The sequence below is a fragment of the Branchiostoma floridae genome, chromosome 13 (genome assembly GCF_000003815.2).
Source record: "Branchiostoma floridae strain S238N-H82 chromosome 13, Bfl_VNyyK, whole genome shotgun sequence".
Lineage (NCBI taxonomy): Eukaryota > Metazoa > Chordata > Leptocardii > Amphioxiformes > Branchiostomatidae > Branchiostoma > Branchiostoma floridae.
Window position 1 is genome coordinate 6,818,323 of NC_049991.1, and position 20,152 is coordinate 6,838,474.

The 20,152-nt window shown below is 40.6% G+C and overlaps 1 protein-coding gene and 1 long non-coding RNA gene across 2 annotated transcripts; one reads left to right on the forward strand and one right to left on the reverse strand.

Annotated features, from left to right (window-relative positions):
• The first annotated feature begins 2,559 nt into the window (after window positions 1-2,559).
• On the forward strand, window positions 2,560-7,688 carry LOC118429401 (perlucin-like protein). Its single transcript, XM_035839883.1, has 4 exons — window positions 2,560-2,596; window positions 3,002-3,427; window positions 7,027-7,215; window positions 7,660-7,688. Exons 1-4 carry the CDS (start codon window positions 2,560-2,562, stop codon window positions 7,686-7,688), a joined length of 681 nt encoding a protein of 226 aa, XP_035695776.1.
• Window positions 7,689-10,773: 3,085 nt separating this feature from the next.
• LOC118428702 lies at window positions 10,774-16,946 on the reverse strand. Its single transcript, XR_004832661.1, has 2 exons — window positions 16,553-16,946; window positions 10,774-11,598 (listed from the first exon to the last, which is right to left on the reverse strand). It is a non-coding gene; the product is annotated as an uncharacterized LOC118428702 (long non-coding RNA).
• Window positions 16,947-20,152: the final 3,206 nt, after the last annotated feature.

Below are 20,152 nucleotides of genomic sequence, written 5' to 3' on the forward strand. Positions count from 1 at the left end.
TTAAACATGTATCAATGATGTTTTTGTAAGTGTTTATGAGAACTTTAAGCTGCTAAAAGGGCAACAATACACATCTTATAAACATCTTAATGCACACGTATATGACACGTATAAAGGCTTCAGTTGAAATTAACGTGAACTTTAAACATATATTAAGGGCGTTTTGATAATCATTTACGAAACATTTAAGCTACTGAAAGGCAACTTAAAAAAACGGAAAATACGGATCTATAAGCACCTAATGATAATCTTTGCGCACACGTAAATAAGCCGTAACGATTCTTAAAGTTTTGAAATACGTAATATTTAAATGCAATTTAAATGAGTTTTAATAATCATTTAAAACATCTTTAAGCTGCTGAAAGGCAACTTAAAAAGCCGGAAAATACGGACCTATCCGCACCTATAAGCCACCTAATGATCATCTTTACGCACACGTAAATAAGCTGTAACGATGCTTAAAGTTTTATAAACGTAACATTTAAATGCAATTTAAATGTGTTTTAATAATAATTTAAAACACTTTTAAGCTGCTTAAAGGCGACTTAAAAAAACGGAAAATACGGACCTATCAGCACCCACGTAAAGACTACGTAACGCCAATCTTTACGTACCCGTATAAGAGGTTTATAGATCCGTAAAGAAGGAAAATACGTCAACGTTAAGCATCATTTAAGCATGCTTAAATACCGTTTTTCGTGCCGTGCTTTCTCCTTCCAGTCCCAGTCAGGAAGGTTGAAGTCGCCCCCAAGGACCACTATGGCATTTCTGGATTGGCAAGCAAGTCTGACTGACTCAGCCATCTCTTTCAGACTTTCCTGTAGACCTTCATGTGGCTGGTAGTAGCTGCCAATCAGTAAGTCCCTTTTCCCTCTAAGCTTCACCTTGGCCCACACAATCTCACAGTCTCTGTCAAGGCTGGTTTCCATCGTAGCTTCCAGGAGGTCTGACACGGCTACAAGGACTCCCCCTCCGTACTTGTTCCTGTCTTTTCTGTAAATCTTAGTGTAGCCAGTAGGGAATATTTCACTTGAACTAATTTCAGGTGTTTCCAGCCAAGTTTCTGTACCGAGGATTATATCTGGCCTAAGGCTCTGGATAAGATTGTCTAGTTCGGGCACCTTACCGCGAACTGATTGGAAATTTACATTTAATATACGAATTGGTCGGTTTAAGTTCTTGTTTTGCTGGCTCTGACGGGTTGGAGTTGAGCTGTGTGTCGGGTGGAAGGAGTCGTCAGAGCAGAAGGTAAAGTTTCCACCGCTAGCTGCGTCATGGTCAAAGATTTCACTCTCAACATCAATTACAGGTCATAGGACACAGTGCTGTAATTTGGTGCATTACACAGTTCACAATACCACCTGACATCTGAGGCGCCAAGGTCGGAATACGTTTGAGTACCAATATTTTGACACGATGCATGGAACCAGCCTCCACAGGTCTCACACTCAATACCCCGGACACTCCATCCCACTGTTCTTTCACAAATGCCACAGGGAACACAAGATGACTCGTCATGGGGATTGGTGACCTGCGAGGTTGCTGGAGTATTTGGCGGGCTGGACATAGCTTGGTTTCTTTTTGTTGGTAAGCACACACCTCTAGATGGTATCTGCAGGGATCCAAGTAGGATAACTAACAGAACTGTGGATGGCATGATCTTCTCTGTGAATTTCGGGTGCAAAAAATATGTGGCATCAAGTTGGGTAGATCCTCCAGCTGTCCGGGTTCAATTTGAAAGCTGTACTCACAGTTTGTTGTCAACAGTTCACCAGTCGATAGACAGCCTTTTGCAGGGTAGAGGTCACATTTAAAATAAACTCGTAAACTTAGGAAAAACATCACTGAAATAATAACAAAATGGCGTAGGGTGGGAGGGGGGCTACTCAGCCATCTCAAAAAGTAAAGTCCCTACCTAAATCAAAATAAACAAAAAATAAAACAAAATGGGTACTGTAAACCCTTTCTAAAGGAAAGATGGCATGTTATCAGGCCACTAGGAGCCACTGTCTTCATGGATTGCTATGGATTGCAAAACCATGTTGGCAGAGATCTCCTAGGTGGCAGCAATCTTTTTCCGTAACCTCTGACCTCTTTCACCGAGGATGTCATTTTTCACCCACGTGCTGCCACTGATATTCAGTCGTGAAGGTGTGAAGGCGGTAGTAGGTGTCTGTACAGCTTCGACTGTTCAAGTGATTTAGCAAAGTTAACAGACACTTGTTCTCGACGAGACTTGAGTAGGAAGTATAGTTTGTGCCCAAGATAATTCGAAGTGCTCGGTGTTGGACGTTCTCGATTTTGTTGCTGAGAGTTGTGGATAATCCGGAGTGGCAAACGGGCGACGCATACTCCAGAATTGGGCGGATGTAACAGGTGTAAACCGCAAATAGGTCAGTAGCAGGACCTCGGAAGTGCTTCAGTTTGATGAGTAAGTACAGACGTTGGCATGACTTCGTGCACATGGAGTCAACGCGTGTATTCCATTTTAAGTCCTCCTGGAGGTGCAGACCCACGATCTGCATGACTTTCACATGTTGAAGTTCAATGTTGCTTATCATGAATGGAGGTCGCACGAACGATGTCTTGCTAAACTGTAAGTGAAGGGCTTTGCATTTACGGGAGTGGAACATCATGTGGCTTTCACAGTACCAGTTCTCAAGATCCGAAAGGTCTTCTTGGAGCTTTGTTGACACTAGAGTTGGATTTCTGACTTCGAGGAAGTTGAGATCGTCAACAAACTTCTACCGCCTGGATGCGGCTGGGCTTTTGTTGAAGAGAGTGCTATAGTCCAGTCCACACATGTTCATGACCATGCTTATCATCTTAGAAGCAATGTTTCCATGCTGTGCGTTTGTAAGTTTCTTGAGGGTTTGGGAGGTTTTTTTACTTATTGAAACATATTGTACCTAATATTTACCTAATATTCACTTCTGCGTCAATATAGGACTACGATCCTTGACTGTCTTTCTTTCTTTCTTTCTTCTTCTTCCTCGCACAGCCTGTCCATCTGGCTGGAGTGGCCTCGGTGCCAACTGCTATAAAGCCTTCATCATCACTCCATCTCCCACAACACCTCCACTTACATTCGACCAAGCACAAGCAGAGTGCGAATCCTATAATGGCAGGTTGGCTCAACCAAAAGACCAAGCGATCAACGACCACATTGTGGGATTGCGGAACGCCGGCAACGACCAGTGGGCCGCCTGGATTGGGATCACAGATGAAGTAGAAGGAGACCACAGGTTTCTAGATGGGGAACAAGTGTTAGTCTACGACAACTGGGCACAGAATGAACCCGACGAAGCGCCCGGTGAAGCAGACTGTGTTCGCATCGAGGCAAACCTGGTTTCTTCACCACAGTTTGCAAATCAGTGGAGGGATTATCCATGTAACCTCCCTTCGATTGCCTACATCTGTGAACTACGTAAGTAGCCGCAAATGAGCCTTTAGTTGACCATTCTTACGCATTACAGTGGAGCTTGATGCTGACGACACCAATGTCATCAAAATTCATGAAGTTACGTTTGACCATACGTACAATGTTTGATAACGTTGGCATTTGCATGAAATAAACGCCCTTCCGATGATTTAAAACATCTTGTTATGAAAATATGATACCTTCGAATTCTTCTCACTAGGTAATTAGTTTAATCAATGACCTTTTAGATCATAAGGTCACGATGAGCACATCCAGTGTAAAACTATGCACTGCTGCTAACAAAGAAAGTTCTTCTTTTGAGCAAAGAAAGCAACTTTTATGTCTTTGAATTGTAAAAAATGTTTTAGCACTGTTTGCTTATCAGAAAATTTCTTTCGCAAGAATCAGTGCTAGTTTCGAACTGCCTGTCGTGCATGTTTGCTCTGACGTCACATCAGGTTAAGTCAATGTTTATCTTAAAAACCTGGTGGCAGAGTGAAAAGCTGGAATCATCTTTTTATGTGGTTCGATGTGCAATATCTTTAGGGCTGTCCCTTCAAAGCTCTAAACCATGTATTTTGCTATCTATTAAATTAAAGATTTTGTTCTATTTCCCAAATTTATATGTTCGTTGTTTAGGCCATGTTGATTGAATAATTTTAACATTCAATTCCGGCCCTTTCCAAGTGAAATGAAAAAAAAATTCGATTATTCTGCAAATAGTGCAGAGCAGCTGCAAAATCAACAAATATATGCACGGTACTGCTAAAAAATATCAGAAACTGAATACTTGTGGTAAACTTACCTGATTACTTAGATTTCATAAGGAATGTAATTTTTTTTGCAAACTTGTTTTTGTTTTGAATCCGTTTAGGGTGTTTAAAAGGATGACGTTTATGTGATAAAAACGACAGGACCTTATTACAAACAGAAACCCAGTCTATTGATGTAAGAAACGCTCTACAGTTGTGTAAAGTTTAAAAATTAAAGTAGAAATATTATCAATTTTGTCAATCTATCTCACAGTAACACCCTTCTCATTAACGCCTTTCTTATGATGAAAGAAAAGGTACGGAATTTCCCCCAGTGTTTGTTTCTTAGACAGAAGGCGCAAGTGTGTTCACGTCCTTTACACAAGTCATATCGTTCTATATACAGTCTTACAACAGGTTGTTTTCACTGTTTAAAGCAGCGTCCGAGGTAGGCAAAGGCTCCTGCATTGCTTCTGGATATCTGATTAGTTATATTTCAGCCATACAACAAAATAACCTAAATTTTGGTACAGGGGTGGACTGGATATTCATTCAAATGGCACATGAATGATTTTTGGCATGAACCATTTGGGGGGGGGGGGTCATTTTCTAATGACCACAGGGTTCAATGACCCAAAGGCCGCTTACCTCATTTGGAGGCCCTCTAAGGTGCAGGCCTGTATGTCAATATAGCTTCAGTAAAAGGTAACCAGTCGGGTTGCTTTGGACAGGTCTATTTTGTAATTTTACATTGGGTGCGTTGGAAAAGTCCATTCCTGCAAAGAGGGGGGTATTTTTAAGATCTATTTTTGGACTTCGGTGATATTTCAATGTCGTATTCTTTTAGAGGGTGTATTTTGGACTGCTCATGCCTGTGGGACCTTTTTGCTAAATTCAATTTGGATTAGGTTCCTTATTCAAAAGTGGGAATATATCTGGACTGGTCTATTTTGCAAATGCACATGGGTGCTAATTGTGCAATGGAGTCCATTATAACATCAGGGAATTTTGTTAGATTCATTTCTGGCTTAAACTGGCATAAGTAAAATTAATTTTTCAAATGGGTAATTTTGGAACAGTCTATTGTTGCATGGGAGGGAGATGGCTGAAATATACTGCATTTGCAAATGTCGGCCATTCTAGTGGAAGTGATATTTCAGTATATCCGCAATTGTTATGCCACTAGTTGTCAGCATTTTGTTGAAGTCAACTTGTTTCAATGTTACTTTTCGTTTTAGAACGTCATCCAACAACACCTCTACCGACAGGTAAGCTGCGTCTTTTGCATTAATGAAATTCTGAAGAGCTTTATTTGGCTGATCATGATGAGAAGTCACGTTTTATTATTATTACAACTAACAAATGTTTTGACTTCGATTGGTGATGTATATAAGTATGCGAAGAAGAGGGCATTCACTTTTGAATTGCCCTGCCAATGCAAATGATCAATTTGTAGGTCACTTGTATTTTATACAAGTCGCGTTCCGTTAACAGCAATTTTCACACTTTTTAAAACCAGCTTTCGAGTGGTCTGTATGTTGCATATCCGAAGAAATGACAAACAAAAAAAAATTGAAATGTTCTCTTTCTTTTCTGTATTGAGAAGTAAAAAGTATGGCCAATTGAGTAATATCTACCAACTTTAAGACCAATCTATACTGGAGCTTCTCATCTGTTACGTAATAGCTACTTGTATGTAGACTAGTTGCAAACCTATGTCAACAATAGTTACAATTACATTCTACTAAAGAAGGTTTGTCCTTCGGCTTAACCCTCAAACCTACGAGTGGGGTCCAATTAAAAATCTATATTTGTAGCGTTTTGTATGACCCAAATACAAGCAATTTACTATTAGGTAGTTTATTTACTTACTTTATCTTATTTCATTCACATTCATTTAAAGAGCATAGAACAAGAAACACATCTGCTCATATGAGTCTTTTGCACAATAAAAAACAAACAGTCAAAGTCATGATATTTGATAAGTGGATAGTAACTGGGAAGACGAAGGTCAAGGTCAGGATTTGGTCTCCTGGCATATGAGCTTGGTGTTGCATCAGAATTTCTAGTTTTATATCTTTTGAACTGGGTGTGCTATATTCTGACAAAAAACATACATGTGTTTCAAGAACAAACTTGTGTGGTTGGGGCCGGAACAGCTTGATCTGGACCCGCAGGTTGTGCGTAATGAAGTTTTGCAAATTTGGATTTAATTTGCATAATTTATAAGGAAATTCTAATTTTTCATTGTTTTTCATTGTAGGACTCAAATACATGTCAAATATATAGTTTCTGGCTAATGTAACAAATACTGATTATGCAAATAATTCCATAGTTTGCATAAGTGTTGCTAATTCTTATAGTAAGCTAATTATTGGATTGTCAACATTTTGACATGTGTAAGTTTGTTAAAGGTGAAACCAAGCATAGATTATGTAGATATGAAAGTCAGCATTTTCATAATTGGAATATTTTGGGTTAGTTTCTAAGCTATTTCAATATAGAGATTCACCATTTGATTTTTATGCAATAAAGATATATTTTTGGATTTTGTCTGTGTTTGTGCGTATGTGAGTGTGTTTCTTGATATTTGTGGTCAATATAGTGTAAGAACCTTTGATTGGATTTTAATAGTATTTGATCTCTGAATAGCAACTAGAAAGACGAAGGTTAGGGTCCCTTTTTGTACCCCTGTTGTTAAGTATTATGAAATATATTTACACGATCTTAAACAAATAGTAGATCATTTAAGCTGTTCCTTTTAATGGAACATCAAATACACAGTAGACGATAAGAACATATGTAAAATAATTAATTCTTCACGTCCTGCAAAATGTTTCTCCTTCATTTTAGAGGGCTGTCCGGCTGCTCCCCCAGACCACCCTCCATGTGTCGAAGGAATATGCTTCGACCCGCCTCCCTTCAACAATGGAGACAACTGTATCTACAGGTGCTCCCGTAATTGTACTGGAGCATTATCAGCCACCATCGTGACATGCAATAACGGTGCATGGGACGGCGAGGTGCCTGTTTGCGAAAGTGGTAAGTAATAATAAATAAATACACATTCTCAGTCCGAGGCATGTAAGTCAACTGTTACTTGAACCTAAATATCTCTCAGTTTAGACGCACGTATAACACAACAAACTACCAGTGACAGCATGATAGACCATGTGCACTTCATTTGTGGTAATGAAAATAGAAGCTATTAACCATTGTATCGGATTGTGCAGATCATATCTGTAACATAGCAAATTAGAGGTTGGCACCCTTATACAACCATGAAATACTTATTAGGGCATTTGGTAGATGTTATGCGAATAAATAACATATTTACATAATTTATGCATGTCTATTTTCATCACTGATTAGCTTACACATGTCTAAAATTGAAATACCACCAATTATCACTAAGCGGTTTTACCATTTTTACATAATTATACAGATCCTTATTTGCATGTTTGATATTTGTGCATGTCCCGCCAGAAGATAGGGACTGGGAAGACGAAGGTTAAGGTCAATTTTTGCTCCGCTGACATGTAACCTTGGTACATCACCAGAAATGCTGATGGTTGTATATTTTGACCTGGACGTACTATTATCTTATTATTTTGATAACAGATAGGTAGTGTTGTAAGGAAGAAATTTTGTTAGTAAGAACCACTAGCAGCTTGTTCTGAAGCTGCAGGGCTCTAGTATTAAAATCTTCTGAGGAAGATAACTGAAGAGAGGAACGACAGATTTCATAACATTTAGTATGCAATTAGCATAGACAGAGTTGTCCGTAATAAAATGAAAATTAACTGATATTTCATGGGCAGTATCTATATTTGCATTGCTTTTTATTATAGGACTCAATGCATAATTCTTAATGGCAGCTGGAACATTAACAGAAACCAATCATGCAAATAAGGTCGTAATTTGCATAATTAATGCACAGGTGTATAACTTGTCAATGATTGGACTGCCTACTTGTGACTTGTGTAAAATAGTTAAATGTGTATATAACCAAGCATAGATTATGTAGATGTGGAAGTTATTTTTTTTTCTTCATAATTTTGTATATTTTATGGAAATATGAGGTCTCCTAACTTTTGTGTTAACATGTTCCAACTTTGATACGGTAACTTAGAACCGGGTCAGTCAGCTGGAAAGAGGGCAAATCACACATTTCTGCCCAGAACTGTAAATGTTCTGTCTGCCATCTTTCCACCAAATAGCTCGAATGGAATCGTAATCGTAACACTTCTGAATATGCTGAACATTGAACTTAGCAAACTGAAAAACACGAAAGGTCAACCCGTGGATTATACTTTTAGATACCATGGTGATCTATTACGAGTGTGGACCTTACCCTTCATCACAATTATGAATAAGTGGTCACTTAAAGAACAAGAACGATTTAGTAAAATTAAAAGAATACTAGGATGACAGGTGTTTTACAGTATCATGCGAAGGTAGTTAACTATTATCATAACAAAACAAAAAAAGTTCAAAGCTTTAACGTTTGCAGGATGAAGCGCTTTTGTCAATTGTTAACCAATGACTTTGTAACCCTTCCTATCTGCTCATACATAAGTGGGGGTGAATATAGGGCGAATCAAATATGTATCATATTTCTGCGATCTAGAAATAAACACCACAGGGCGTCCAAAACCAAAAATACGAAACAAGCAAATCGTGCTACAGTACCACATTCAGCAACCAGAGGGCCAAATAACACTTAAACATGATCGGGGTCACAGCATCCACCCACAAGTATCATCGTAGTCCATCTACAAATTCATATTTACCGGAAAGAAAAACATCCACAAAATAAATGATTCTGTAGATTAACAAACGTCTAAGAGGCTGAAACTTAAACCACGTAAGCATCAATTGAACACCTAACCACCGCCTACAAATCAAGACTACAGCACGTCCAAATAATAAAAAATATGATGCAAGACGTGAGGCTGCAGTACTTAGGTCAACAAACAGGGGGCCCAAAATGGATCTTCACCATCACTTAACACCCATCTACCAAAAACCATCGCAATCCATATCACGATTCTTTATATATTACATATAACCTCAAATACACGCCCAGACCAAAAACAGTATGGCCTCAACAATACCCCAATCTTTATGGACGTAAATGAATCATTATCAATTGAGAATCGTGGAACAGCATTTAAGGACGAATCCAAGGGTGAATCATGTTGTATCGTTGTACTTTTTTTTTTAATGTGCCGTCAGTGTTGGTAATTTTACGTTGACGATTTATACATGCTGTTTGTTGGACACGAATATGTTACTACCGTTTACAGCTGTTGGTGAGAAAAGGCCATACGGTAATAGATGACTGCGGGAATGTATTCCGCAGTCATAGAAAGGGAACTTGCCTGCTCGTTTCCAATCATACATGATTGTATTGTGCGGAAAAAAAAGTTTTCAAACGACAGAATTTTAAGCACCTTTAGTGCATTCACTGAGGATGTCATTTAAAACCCATGGAATTAGGATACGATAATTACTAGTATTGTGTCTTGAAAATACAGTATTCACAGATCTGGCCACAGGTATAAGGAGAAAGACAGAAAAACGACTTTGTTGGTTGCTGGGGTCATAGTTTGTCACCATCCTTTCTGGTTTTCTGATTTGTATAATGTTCTTCACTGGTGAAGGAACATCTAATATTCTTTATACAAATCGGGACCGTATTTGCATAACTCATGCCAAACATGATAAACACCACTTAGAAAGGTTAGAATCGTTTGCTAAAGGTATGGCGTCCTGGAACTCTAGTTTAAAACTGAAGTTTAGAAATTCATAAACACTATAATTCTTCAATTTTGACTGTCGGGTCTCGGTTTGGTTTACTGAATGTTTTATGCTCCCAGAACAATTGTTTCTTGTGATTGTTTATAGGGGAAGCTAGAGTTTTTCAGTGTTGGTTGGAGATTTAATAAAAGCGAGAGATCATTACTCTTTTGAGTTTTTTAATGAACATATAACAGAATCCAAAATAATAAGGGAAAAACCATTTTATTCCCTTTTTTCGACTTGAAAATCAGAAAATGAAGCCATTTATTCTACAAAATTGCAGCCGTTTTAGCTTGTCATTTAGGAATCCAAGATGTCTTTGAGTCAAATGACTCAAACAGATTTTTCAATAGCCAGCCACAATGGATGGATTTCTGCATTATAAAGGGGCACTTTGAGTCATATGACTCAACTCGGAGTCTTTGAGTCACTCGACTCAAGATGGGAAACTTGGAGTCATATGACTCCAGACAGGGCCTTTGAGTCATATGACTCCAGACAGGGCCTTCGAGTCATATGACTCCAGACAGGGCCTTTGAGTCATATGACTCCAGACAGGGCCTTAGAGTCATATGACTCCAGACAGGGCCTTTGAGTCATATGACTCCAGACAGGGCCTTAGAGTCATATGACTCCAGACAGGGCCTTTGAGTCATATGACTCCAGACAGGGCCTTAGAGTCATATGACTCCAGATTGGGCCTTGGAGTCATATGACTCAACAGTCACTGCACTCACTGACTTCGACTCTGGATAGGGATTTTGAGTCATATGACTCAAAACGGAACCTTTGCGACACTTGGCTCGAGATAGGGAGTGGTTATAGAGTTAATATATAAACCTAACCTTGATGTATTGCTAGTAAGTGAAATGATTCAGCATCACTCAAAGTGAAAACGCATTGCATTTTATGCCAATCCTTATTTAATACAGACTTCATGTAGAGATAACAAAGCTTAGTGATACCAAACGGATTTACTAAAGTCCGGTGCAATCCATTCTCTCTAAAATATACAACCTACGGCCTGCACTTTGACCTCACAAGAAAGAAAAAGCTGCCGTGATGGCAAAAAAAAAACGCCGTACGCATATTTCCATAGCAATTTGCTCACAACATGACGATTCATAATTCAAAAAGTGGCCACTAAAGGTATAACATCATTATATTCAATTTCAGGACAGCTGCAGGTTTAACTGTAAGTTTTTTGCAAGGGTATACTTAATGTTACATCACCAACACGTCCACAGTATACGTAGATATGGTTGTACACAGGCGGGAACGATGAAGCAGTCCTACGGATTCTGGTGAGGTGACAGTTTATAATAAATTCTGCGGTTTCTTTTTTTGTCTTCTCCCACGCATCAGGTTACCATATCATGTCCTCTCTTAACGTCACAATGGTGACTAAATCCCTGAACGGCCGGCTGATCTTGTGGCTTGTAATTTTTTCCCTTGCAAAATGCTGGTTTTAGTGTCTGGCGCATACCACACCAGGCGGAGGTTCTGACGGGCTGGATTGTCTGGTCAGACATAACCCGCGCCAAAACCTGGTCTCGTGTCGCCACAGTCGTTCACCATCCCAGTAAGAACAGCAAAGTCACCAGCCTTGTACTACCTCTTCTGCAAACAAAATGTAAAAAAAAAAAAATGTGTAAGCGGAAATAGCATTCGTGGCGGAAAGCACCTACTAAGCCACCATTTGACATCTCATATCTATGTCACATTTCCATTTCAACGTCTTACAACATTGAGGGGGTGCACGTTGATGCGCGAGAAATACAATGTAGGTTAAGAACATTCAGCGTCTGCAAGATGATGCAATTTAAGTTAGCACGCACCACCTAAACAGCATTCCGTTTTGACTTTTAGTGGGCCCTGTCAAAAAAGAAAGACCGGTTGGAATGCGTGGATCAAAACGGAATTTGTCTTTATTATTTTGTCTTTCCTCTTTTGATTATATGAATGTTTAATTATACTTTGTATAACTACATATGATTGATAGCGCACTGAACACCTTGAATGAATAACATGATTCGTATCGAGGAACACATTGCGAGTCAAGTAAGTGAGAATAAACATTTATTTTGCAAACAACAAGTAGTTATACTTTCTTCGAAAGTTTCCGTACTACATTTGTTTCACATACCAAAGGAAGCTCCTGCTCGTTAGTTTTCGTCTTGGTGCTGTCAAATACAGGGTTATACTTTTTCTAATGATTTTTTTCAAGTGATGAAACGATGTAGATGTTTGGAAGTAACCATTAACAAGAAAATCATCCTATCTTGTTACATGCTACTGATGCTCTTAATATGGTACAAAGAAACTTTAATTTATGTATTTGTTTATTTATCTCAAAACAGGCGGGTAGCCCCTTCAATTTTTGAGAATTGATTTCTAAGGGGGGGGCACACATGTAAAACAAAACAAAACGTGTTACATTCAGTAAGAGTAAAGACATCCAGCGCACAACATACGATAAGTACATGAAAACCGAGGCATCATGAGCAAAATCAAGGTCAAACCAAATATGTCAACAGTGGAATGGAGGTAAGAGTTCAAGGTGCTACATGTGGCATGTTCCTTGTTCGAAGAAGACAATTGGATAATACAATGCTAAGACAACGCAATAACGTTACGTCTTTGGTTGTGATGAGGCCTAAGAAACTCCAATAGTAGAGCGAAACAGACTGTATCTTGTTCTATCTTGCTCCGACAGTTTGTAACAATGTAAGATGAGCTATACGTGCAACGTATCGATGTTTCGAGCATTTAGACTTTGAACTTGATGAAACGTAGTTCTGAACTTGATCGGGACTGGTTATAAGTAGGGCAACAAGAAGCGCACGGAAACATTTCGTCTGGGTGTGATTGTGACGTCACGCGTACACGCTTCCTCTCCACAACTAATGGGATCCCATGAGTAGAGTAGAGTAGAGTAGAGTAGAGTAGAGTAGAGCAAAGTAGTCAAAATATTGAGAAAATCTTAATTCTACGACAAGCACGTGTGTGACCAAAGTCTTCAGCTGATAAGCGAATAAATCGGATGTTCATTATCTATTTAAACGGTACCTAACAATTACATATACTGTAGTTATATCTGCTCTAGAACTAACCGTATCGATTTCTTTGCCAGACTTGTGCGATCTTGTGCTCCTTTTCAACGTTTGTAATTTTGTAATGATAGCGATAAATTTTTGAGAAGTGGAGAGATACAAATCCTCAACTCTCAAGCTGGGTCTTGGGAAGTTTTTTTTTCCATCTCGCCAAGTAGATCGTGCATCAATAGGCTATCATCACCTAATCAACCTGTGATTATCGGATACGTGTTTATTATCCACCACAAGCGGGTCTATCTGCAGGGGTACGGGATTAGAATCCCGCTGTCCGCTGGAAGTCACACCCCCTCCCCCGGTAGGCAGATGAAACCCTATCACGGTGACTGAGTCGCCCTGCCAAAAGTTCTCCATTTGGCCAACGTAAGATCACGTAATTGGAGACTTTTTGATACATCCTGCTACAGGCACTATAAAGCAAGCTAACGGAATGATCCGTCATCTAACTACTACTGGGCTACCTGAGTCTGGTGGTTAGGATTGTTGACTCAGGACCTAAAAGTTTTAGGCCAAATCCCTGACATGGCTTATCGATGTTCATTACCCATTCATTCGGAATTTCCGAAATGTGCGTTTAACGTTTTTACTCACATGACCCTCACATGACTCACGGGTTAGAATGGGTGACTATCTGCGTTACTTAGGGTGTATTCCTCGAACAGATGTTACTTGTGCGGTCGTGGGCTAGTAGTGGCTGCAATATTTTCTTCTGCCTCCCTCCTCCGTAACATGACACTTAGATGATAATTACGGCGCTCCTAGGCCGGCTCGTTAGGGAGTCGTTCCAAGCCACGAGCAAACAGCAGGGAAATCTCCAAGCAGAGGTTCATCACCGGTTATTTTTGTCGTATTCGACTTTGGCGTTTTTCTATCTAATATGTTTTACTACATCAAGAAAATCGAAAGCCTACAACTGTCCAAAAGGAACCGGAGCACATGAAGAAAAAATACAACATAGAAAGTCCTACAAAAATGCCTAAAACGCGTATTATAAAACGGTCGGAGCCGAACCTCTGCTTGGAGGGTGACAGCTGAGCAAATCTCAATGTGATTTCCGTGTATCAAATATTCAGTCTTATGACCCTACCGAGGTACCCTGGGAGCCAGACAGGACCGGGTAGCTAGCGAGTTTTGTTTGGGGACCCAAGGCAGTCAGCCCGCAGATCTAACATTAGTGGCTTGTGGTTGTACTTTTCTCAACCCCCCATCTGATAAGTGCTCCAGGGGGAAGGAGTTATCGCTACCCTAGATAAACTGTCCTAGCTGCCCGATCCCGGCTGGCTCCCAGGGTACTACCGAGGGTGTACTGACTACACTTGAGTTTGCGGGGAAAATAGGCTAGATGCTTTTGCTTTAAAGGGTCCCTAACATAAGGTAGAATCCGTGGACTTAATCGTATTTAACTAATTTCAAGTAATATTATGTAAGTGTAAGACCATTTGTTTCAAACTCCTGAGTGATGCCTGATAAAAAGTATAAAAGACAACAACCTTTCCCTTCTTTGAGAGTACATTTTTTCTTACACTACCTGTAAAAAATCTCTACAAGAAAGACGTATGTGACATGCCACAAAATACGTGAAAGCCAACTCTGCCAAACATCTGCTTGGCCATTACTAAGTGGGACCAGTCTTTGGGTCCAAGCGCCCGCTGAGTTAGAGTAAATTAGGCTCTTTTGTGGCTTTCTCTAGTAAGGCTTTTCGCGTCGGGCAGGCTGGTCTGGTTACCAACAAGAAATTAACTAACTTTTAGCTTATACGTCAGATTCTTCTACGCAACCAAAATACGACTAGTTACAGTGACGCTGAACATTGTGATTTAATAGAGCAAGGACTATTTACACTCCTTGATTCGAGCAAATACATGCACACATTTGGATATTCGAACGTGCATGTACATGTACAAGAAAGGGCTGTCAGGTGCCACAAGGATTGGAGAGCAAAAGAGACGGTCCATGCTTTATATCCAAGTTACTTATCAGTGGACATAATTATCTAACAGCACCGAAGGCTTTCTCTTGTGTTGTGAAATCACCGTAGCGTCTGCTTGGAGACGAGAACCCACATGGTGATTTGATTAACAGAGCAGCGATATCCACCGGAGGGATGTTGTTTTCAGGGACTCAACCATGACGGAGGGAACTCGACACAGGAGAGAGTCTGGCGTCCAAACAGTTTTGTCATTTTCTGGACAGCGCTTGCTTGGAAAAAGTAATTGCAATCAAAAGAATACTTGTAAAAAATTTAACGGACTGCGTGACGTCATGATCGGGAATCCTTTTCATGAATTTTGCAGATTTGGGCCGAATACAGACTACTGCCATGCCACCAAATACTAGTAGTACAGTACTACAATGATGTGCTGTGCTAGTAATAACCAGGATGGCACTGGATCCCTGCTGATCGTTCATCAAGATAAGAGGGTCAACCTGCCATAGCATCGGCTGTGCATGCCAGTTTCGGGCTGAATACGAGATCACAACATTGATAAGGAAAGGACACTCTGGGGCCATGACTACAGTACAGAGCCTGGTGTAGTTGGAGATCAGAACCGTTACGAGTACTAATTTGTGAATCAAAAGGAGTGATTTACAACATAAACACGTACTGTAAAGGTCAATTCCTTTCCAATGAAGAGAGTAGTTTCAGCCAGCAATTGGTCATCATTCATGCAACCAAACACATAATCATATAGAGGTCAAATATGAATTCTAGTCTCTATCGGAATCCCATCAGCTGAAATTCAGAGTCACCATAGCAGGAGTGAAACGGTTTAAACGACACTTGACTTAAGCCTGGTATAAAACAACTTTCAACTAAAAGCAAACAATACAGAAATCTTAGCGATCCTTTAATAGCCCGGATATACCAAACCCCCAGCCTTATCTCAAAGATGTTTTTGAGATCATGGGTCTGGTATCCAAGCCATGGCGCCAGGCTATCGAAACCTCTGCTTGATTTCCCACCCCACCCAACATCTGCTTTGGCCTTCACGACTCACACTAACTTTATGTGAAGTAAATTCAACTTGAAGGAGCAACTCAGTGATCAAAATAGTGGGGGAGGGGTCTTACAAGCTCATGGCAAATGTCGGCCCTATATGTGTAATGAAATGTGGGCTTGATCAAAAAAGTGATTTTTCCGTGTTGCCAGGTCACCACACATGAACAGATCATAGGAATCAAAATAATTTCCAACCTTCTTCGTGTACGATTAGACTTTACATATGTATAGTTCTGGTGATATCATTAATACAATGGAATCCAAAACAAAAGTCTGCAAACCTTGTTGTGTGTATAACAAGGCACTGTGTCCTTGCAAAAAAATGGCGCAAAAACTAAACAGCCCCCCACCCCACCCGTAACACGAGCCTTCACTGTACGTTGTCCAGCATCAACAACCATAATCTATTACCATACCATGATACTAGCACTGCATACTGGACAATATCAGCATTTCCTACCTGTACTTGTTGTCTCTTCATTTCTCATAAACAGGCAGCCTGTAGGTAAAGCACCCCAAAGCCGACCAGCGGAGAATGGGCAGGCTAGTTTCCGGACCGTCACTGACTCACTGGTTGGCAGCACCGCAGGGTTCTTTGGCGGAAATTCCAAATGTTGATCACACTGAAACCAAGGATTTTTTAAGCTCCTTGCTGAAACGCTTGTATCGTGTTTTCCTAAATACGTTCTCCATTTAGGCTAAGCTTAGTATAGAAACTATGGGAGTAGTTCTAAGTGTTGGAGTCCATTCATCACAGCAGATGTTCCACCCACAGAGGGAAAAGGAACGAAAAACATAATATCTGTGGGACTTGATCGGACCGGGGAAGCATTTCTGAGGGTATACATGCTTTTTTACGTAAGGCGTAGGCAGCCTATTTTATTTCCCGTAATTCGAAGGGAAAATCATCTTATCTACGTAATTCGTAGCGAGGCGACCAAATTTAGAGTAAATGCCTTCCTTGATTTAGCGTAATACGTAGGGAGTTCTTCTGAATTCAGCGTAAATCGTTGTCGGGCCCCCCCATGCAGACCCTCATTTATCGACCACCCCCAACGGTACGGGGACAAACAGGCTGCCCGTTTATGAGAAATGAAGAGACAACAAATACAGGTAGGAAATCGTGTTATGCTGATATTGTTGAGTATGTCAGTGCTAGTATCATGGTATGGTAATAGGTTATGGTTGTTGATGCTAGACTTTACGCACAGTGTGACTGTGAGATGAGTTGCTCGTGTTACGGGGTGGGGTGGGGGGCTGTTTAGTTTTTGCGCCATTTTTTTGCAAGGACACTGTGCCTTGTTATACACGCAACAAGGTTTGCAGACTTTGTTTTGGATTCCATCGTATTAATGATATCACCAGAACTATACATATGTAAAGTCTAATCGTACACGAAGAAGGTTGGAAATTATTTTGATTCCTATGATCTGTTCATGTGTGGTGACCTGGCAACACGGAAAAATCACTTTTTTGATCAAGCCCACATTTCATTACACATATAGGGCCGACATTTGCCATGAGCTTGTAAGACCCCTCCCCCACTATTTTGATCACTGAGTTGCTCCTTCAAGTTGAATTTACTTCACATAAAGTTAGTGTGAGTCGTGAAGGCCAAAGCAGATGTTGGGTGGGGTGGGAAATCAAGCAGAGGTTTCGATAGCCTGGCTTGGATACCAGACCCATGATCTCAAAAACATCTTTGAGATCGGGCTGGGGGTCTGGTATATCCGGGCTAAGGATCGCTAAGATTTCTGTATTGTTTTCCTTTAGTTGAAAGTTGTTTTATACCAGGCTTAAGTCAAGTGTCGTTTAAACCGTTTCAGTCCTGCTATGGTCACAATTTCAGCTGATGGGATACCGATAGAGACTAGAATTCATATTTGACCTCTATATGATTATGTGTTTGGTTGCATGAAAGATGACCAAATCGCTGGCTGAAACTACTCTCTTCATTGGGAAAAGGAATTAACCTTTACAGTACGTGTTTATGTTGTAAATCACTCCTTTTGATTCACAAATTAGTACTCGTAACGGTTCTGATCACCAACTACACAAGGCTCTGTACTGTAGTCATGGCCCCAGAGTGTCCTTTCCTTATCAATGTTGTGATCTCGTATTCAGTCCGAAACTGGCATGCACAGCCGATGCTATGGCCGGTTGACCCTCTTATCTTGATGAACGATCAGCAGGGATCCAGTGCCATCCTGGTTATTACTAGCACAGCACATCATTGTAGTACTGTACTACTAGTATTTGGTGGCATGGCAGTAGTCTGTATTCGGCCCAAATCTGCAAAATTCATGAAAAGGATTCCCGATCATGACGTCACGCAGTCCGTTAAATTTTTTACAAGTATTCTTTTGATTGCAATTACTTTTTCCAAGCAAGCGCTGTCCAGAAAATGACAAAACTGTTTGGACGCCAGGCTCTCTCTCCTGTGTCGAGTTCCCTCCGTCATGGTTGAGTCCCTGAAAACAACATCCCTCCGGTGGATATCGCTGCTCTGTTAATCAAATCACCATGTGGGTTCTCGTCTCCAAGCAGACGCTACGGTGATTTCACAACACAAGAGAAAGCCTTCGGTGCTGTTAGATAATTATGTCCACTGATAAGTAACTTGGATATAAAGCATGGACCGTCTCTTTTGCTCTCCAATCCTTGTGGCACCTGACAGCCCTTTCTTGTACATGTACATGCACGTTCGAATATCCAAATGTGTGCATGTATTTGCTCGAATCAAGGAGTGTAAATAGTCCTTGCTCTATTAAATCACAATGTTCAGCGTCACTGTAACTAGTCGTATTTTGGTTGCGTAGAAGAATCTGACGTATAAGCTAAAAGTTAGTTAGTTTCCTGTTGGTAACCAGACCAGCCTGCCCGACGCGAAAAGCCTTACTAGAGAAAGCCACAAAAGAGCCTAATTTACTCTAACTCAGCGGGCGCTTGGACCCAAAGACTGGTCCCACTTAGTAATGGCCAAGCAGATGTTTGGCAGAGTTGGCTTTCACGTATTTTGTGGCATGTCACATACGTCTTTCTTGTAGAGATTTTTTACAGGTAGTGTAAGAAAAAATGTACTCTCAAAGAAGGGAAAGGTTGTTGTCTTTTATACTTTTTATCAGGCATCACTCAGGAGTTTGAAACAAATGCTCTTACACTTACATAATATTACTTGAAATTAGTTAAATACGATTAAGTCCACGGATTCTACCTTATGTTAGGGACCCTTTAAAGCAAAAGCATCTAGCCTATTTTCCCCGCAAACTCAAGTGTAGTCAGTACACCCTCGGTAGTACCCTGGGAGCCAGCCGGGATCGGGCAGCTAGGACAGTTTATCTAGGGTAGCGATAACTCCTTCCCCCTGGAGCACTTATCAGATGGGGCGTTGAGAAAAGTACAACCACAAGCCACTAATGTTAGATCTGCGGGCTGACTGCCTTGGGTCCCCAAACAAAACTCGCTAGCTACCCGGTCCTGTCTGGCTCCCAGGGTACCTCGGTAGGGTCATAAGACTGAATATTTGATACACGGAAATCACATTGAGATTTGCTCAGCTGTCACCCTCCAAGCAGAGGTTCGGCTCCGACCGTTTTATAATACGCGTTTTAGGCATTTTTGTAGGACTTTCTATGTTGTATTTTTTCTTCATGTGCTCCGGTTCCTTTTGGACAGTTGTAGGCTTTCGATTTTCTTGATGTAGTAAAACATATTAGATAGAAAAACGCCAAAGTCGAATACGACAAAAATAACCGGTGATGAACCTCTGCTTGGAGATTTCCCTGCTGTTTGCTCGTGGCTTGGAACGACTCCCTAACGAGCCGGCCTAGGAGCGCCGTAATTATCATCTAAGTGTCATGTTACGGAGGAGGGAGGCAGAAGAAAATATTGCAGCCACTACTAGCCCACGACCGCACAAGTAACATCTGTTCGAGGAATACACCCTAAGTAACGCAGATAGTCACCCATTCTAACCCGTGAGTCATGTGAGGGTCATGTGAGTAAAAACGTTAAACGCACATTTCGGAAATTCCGAATGAATGGGTAATGAACATCGATA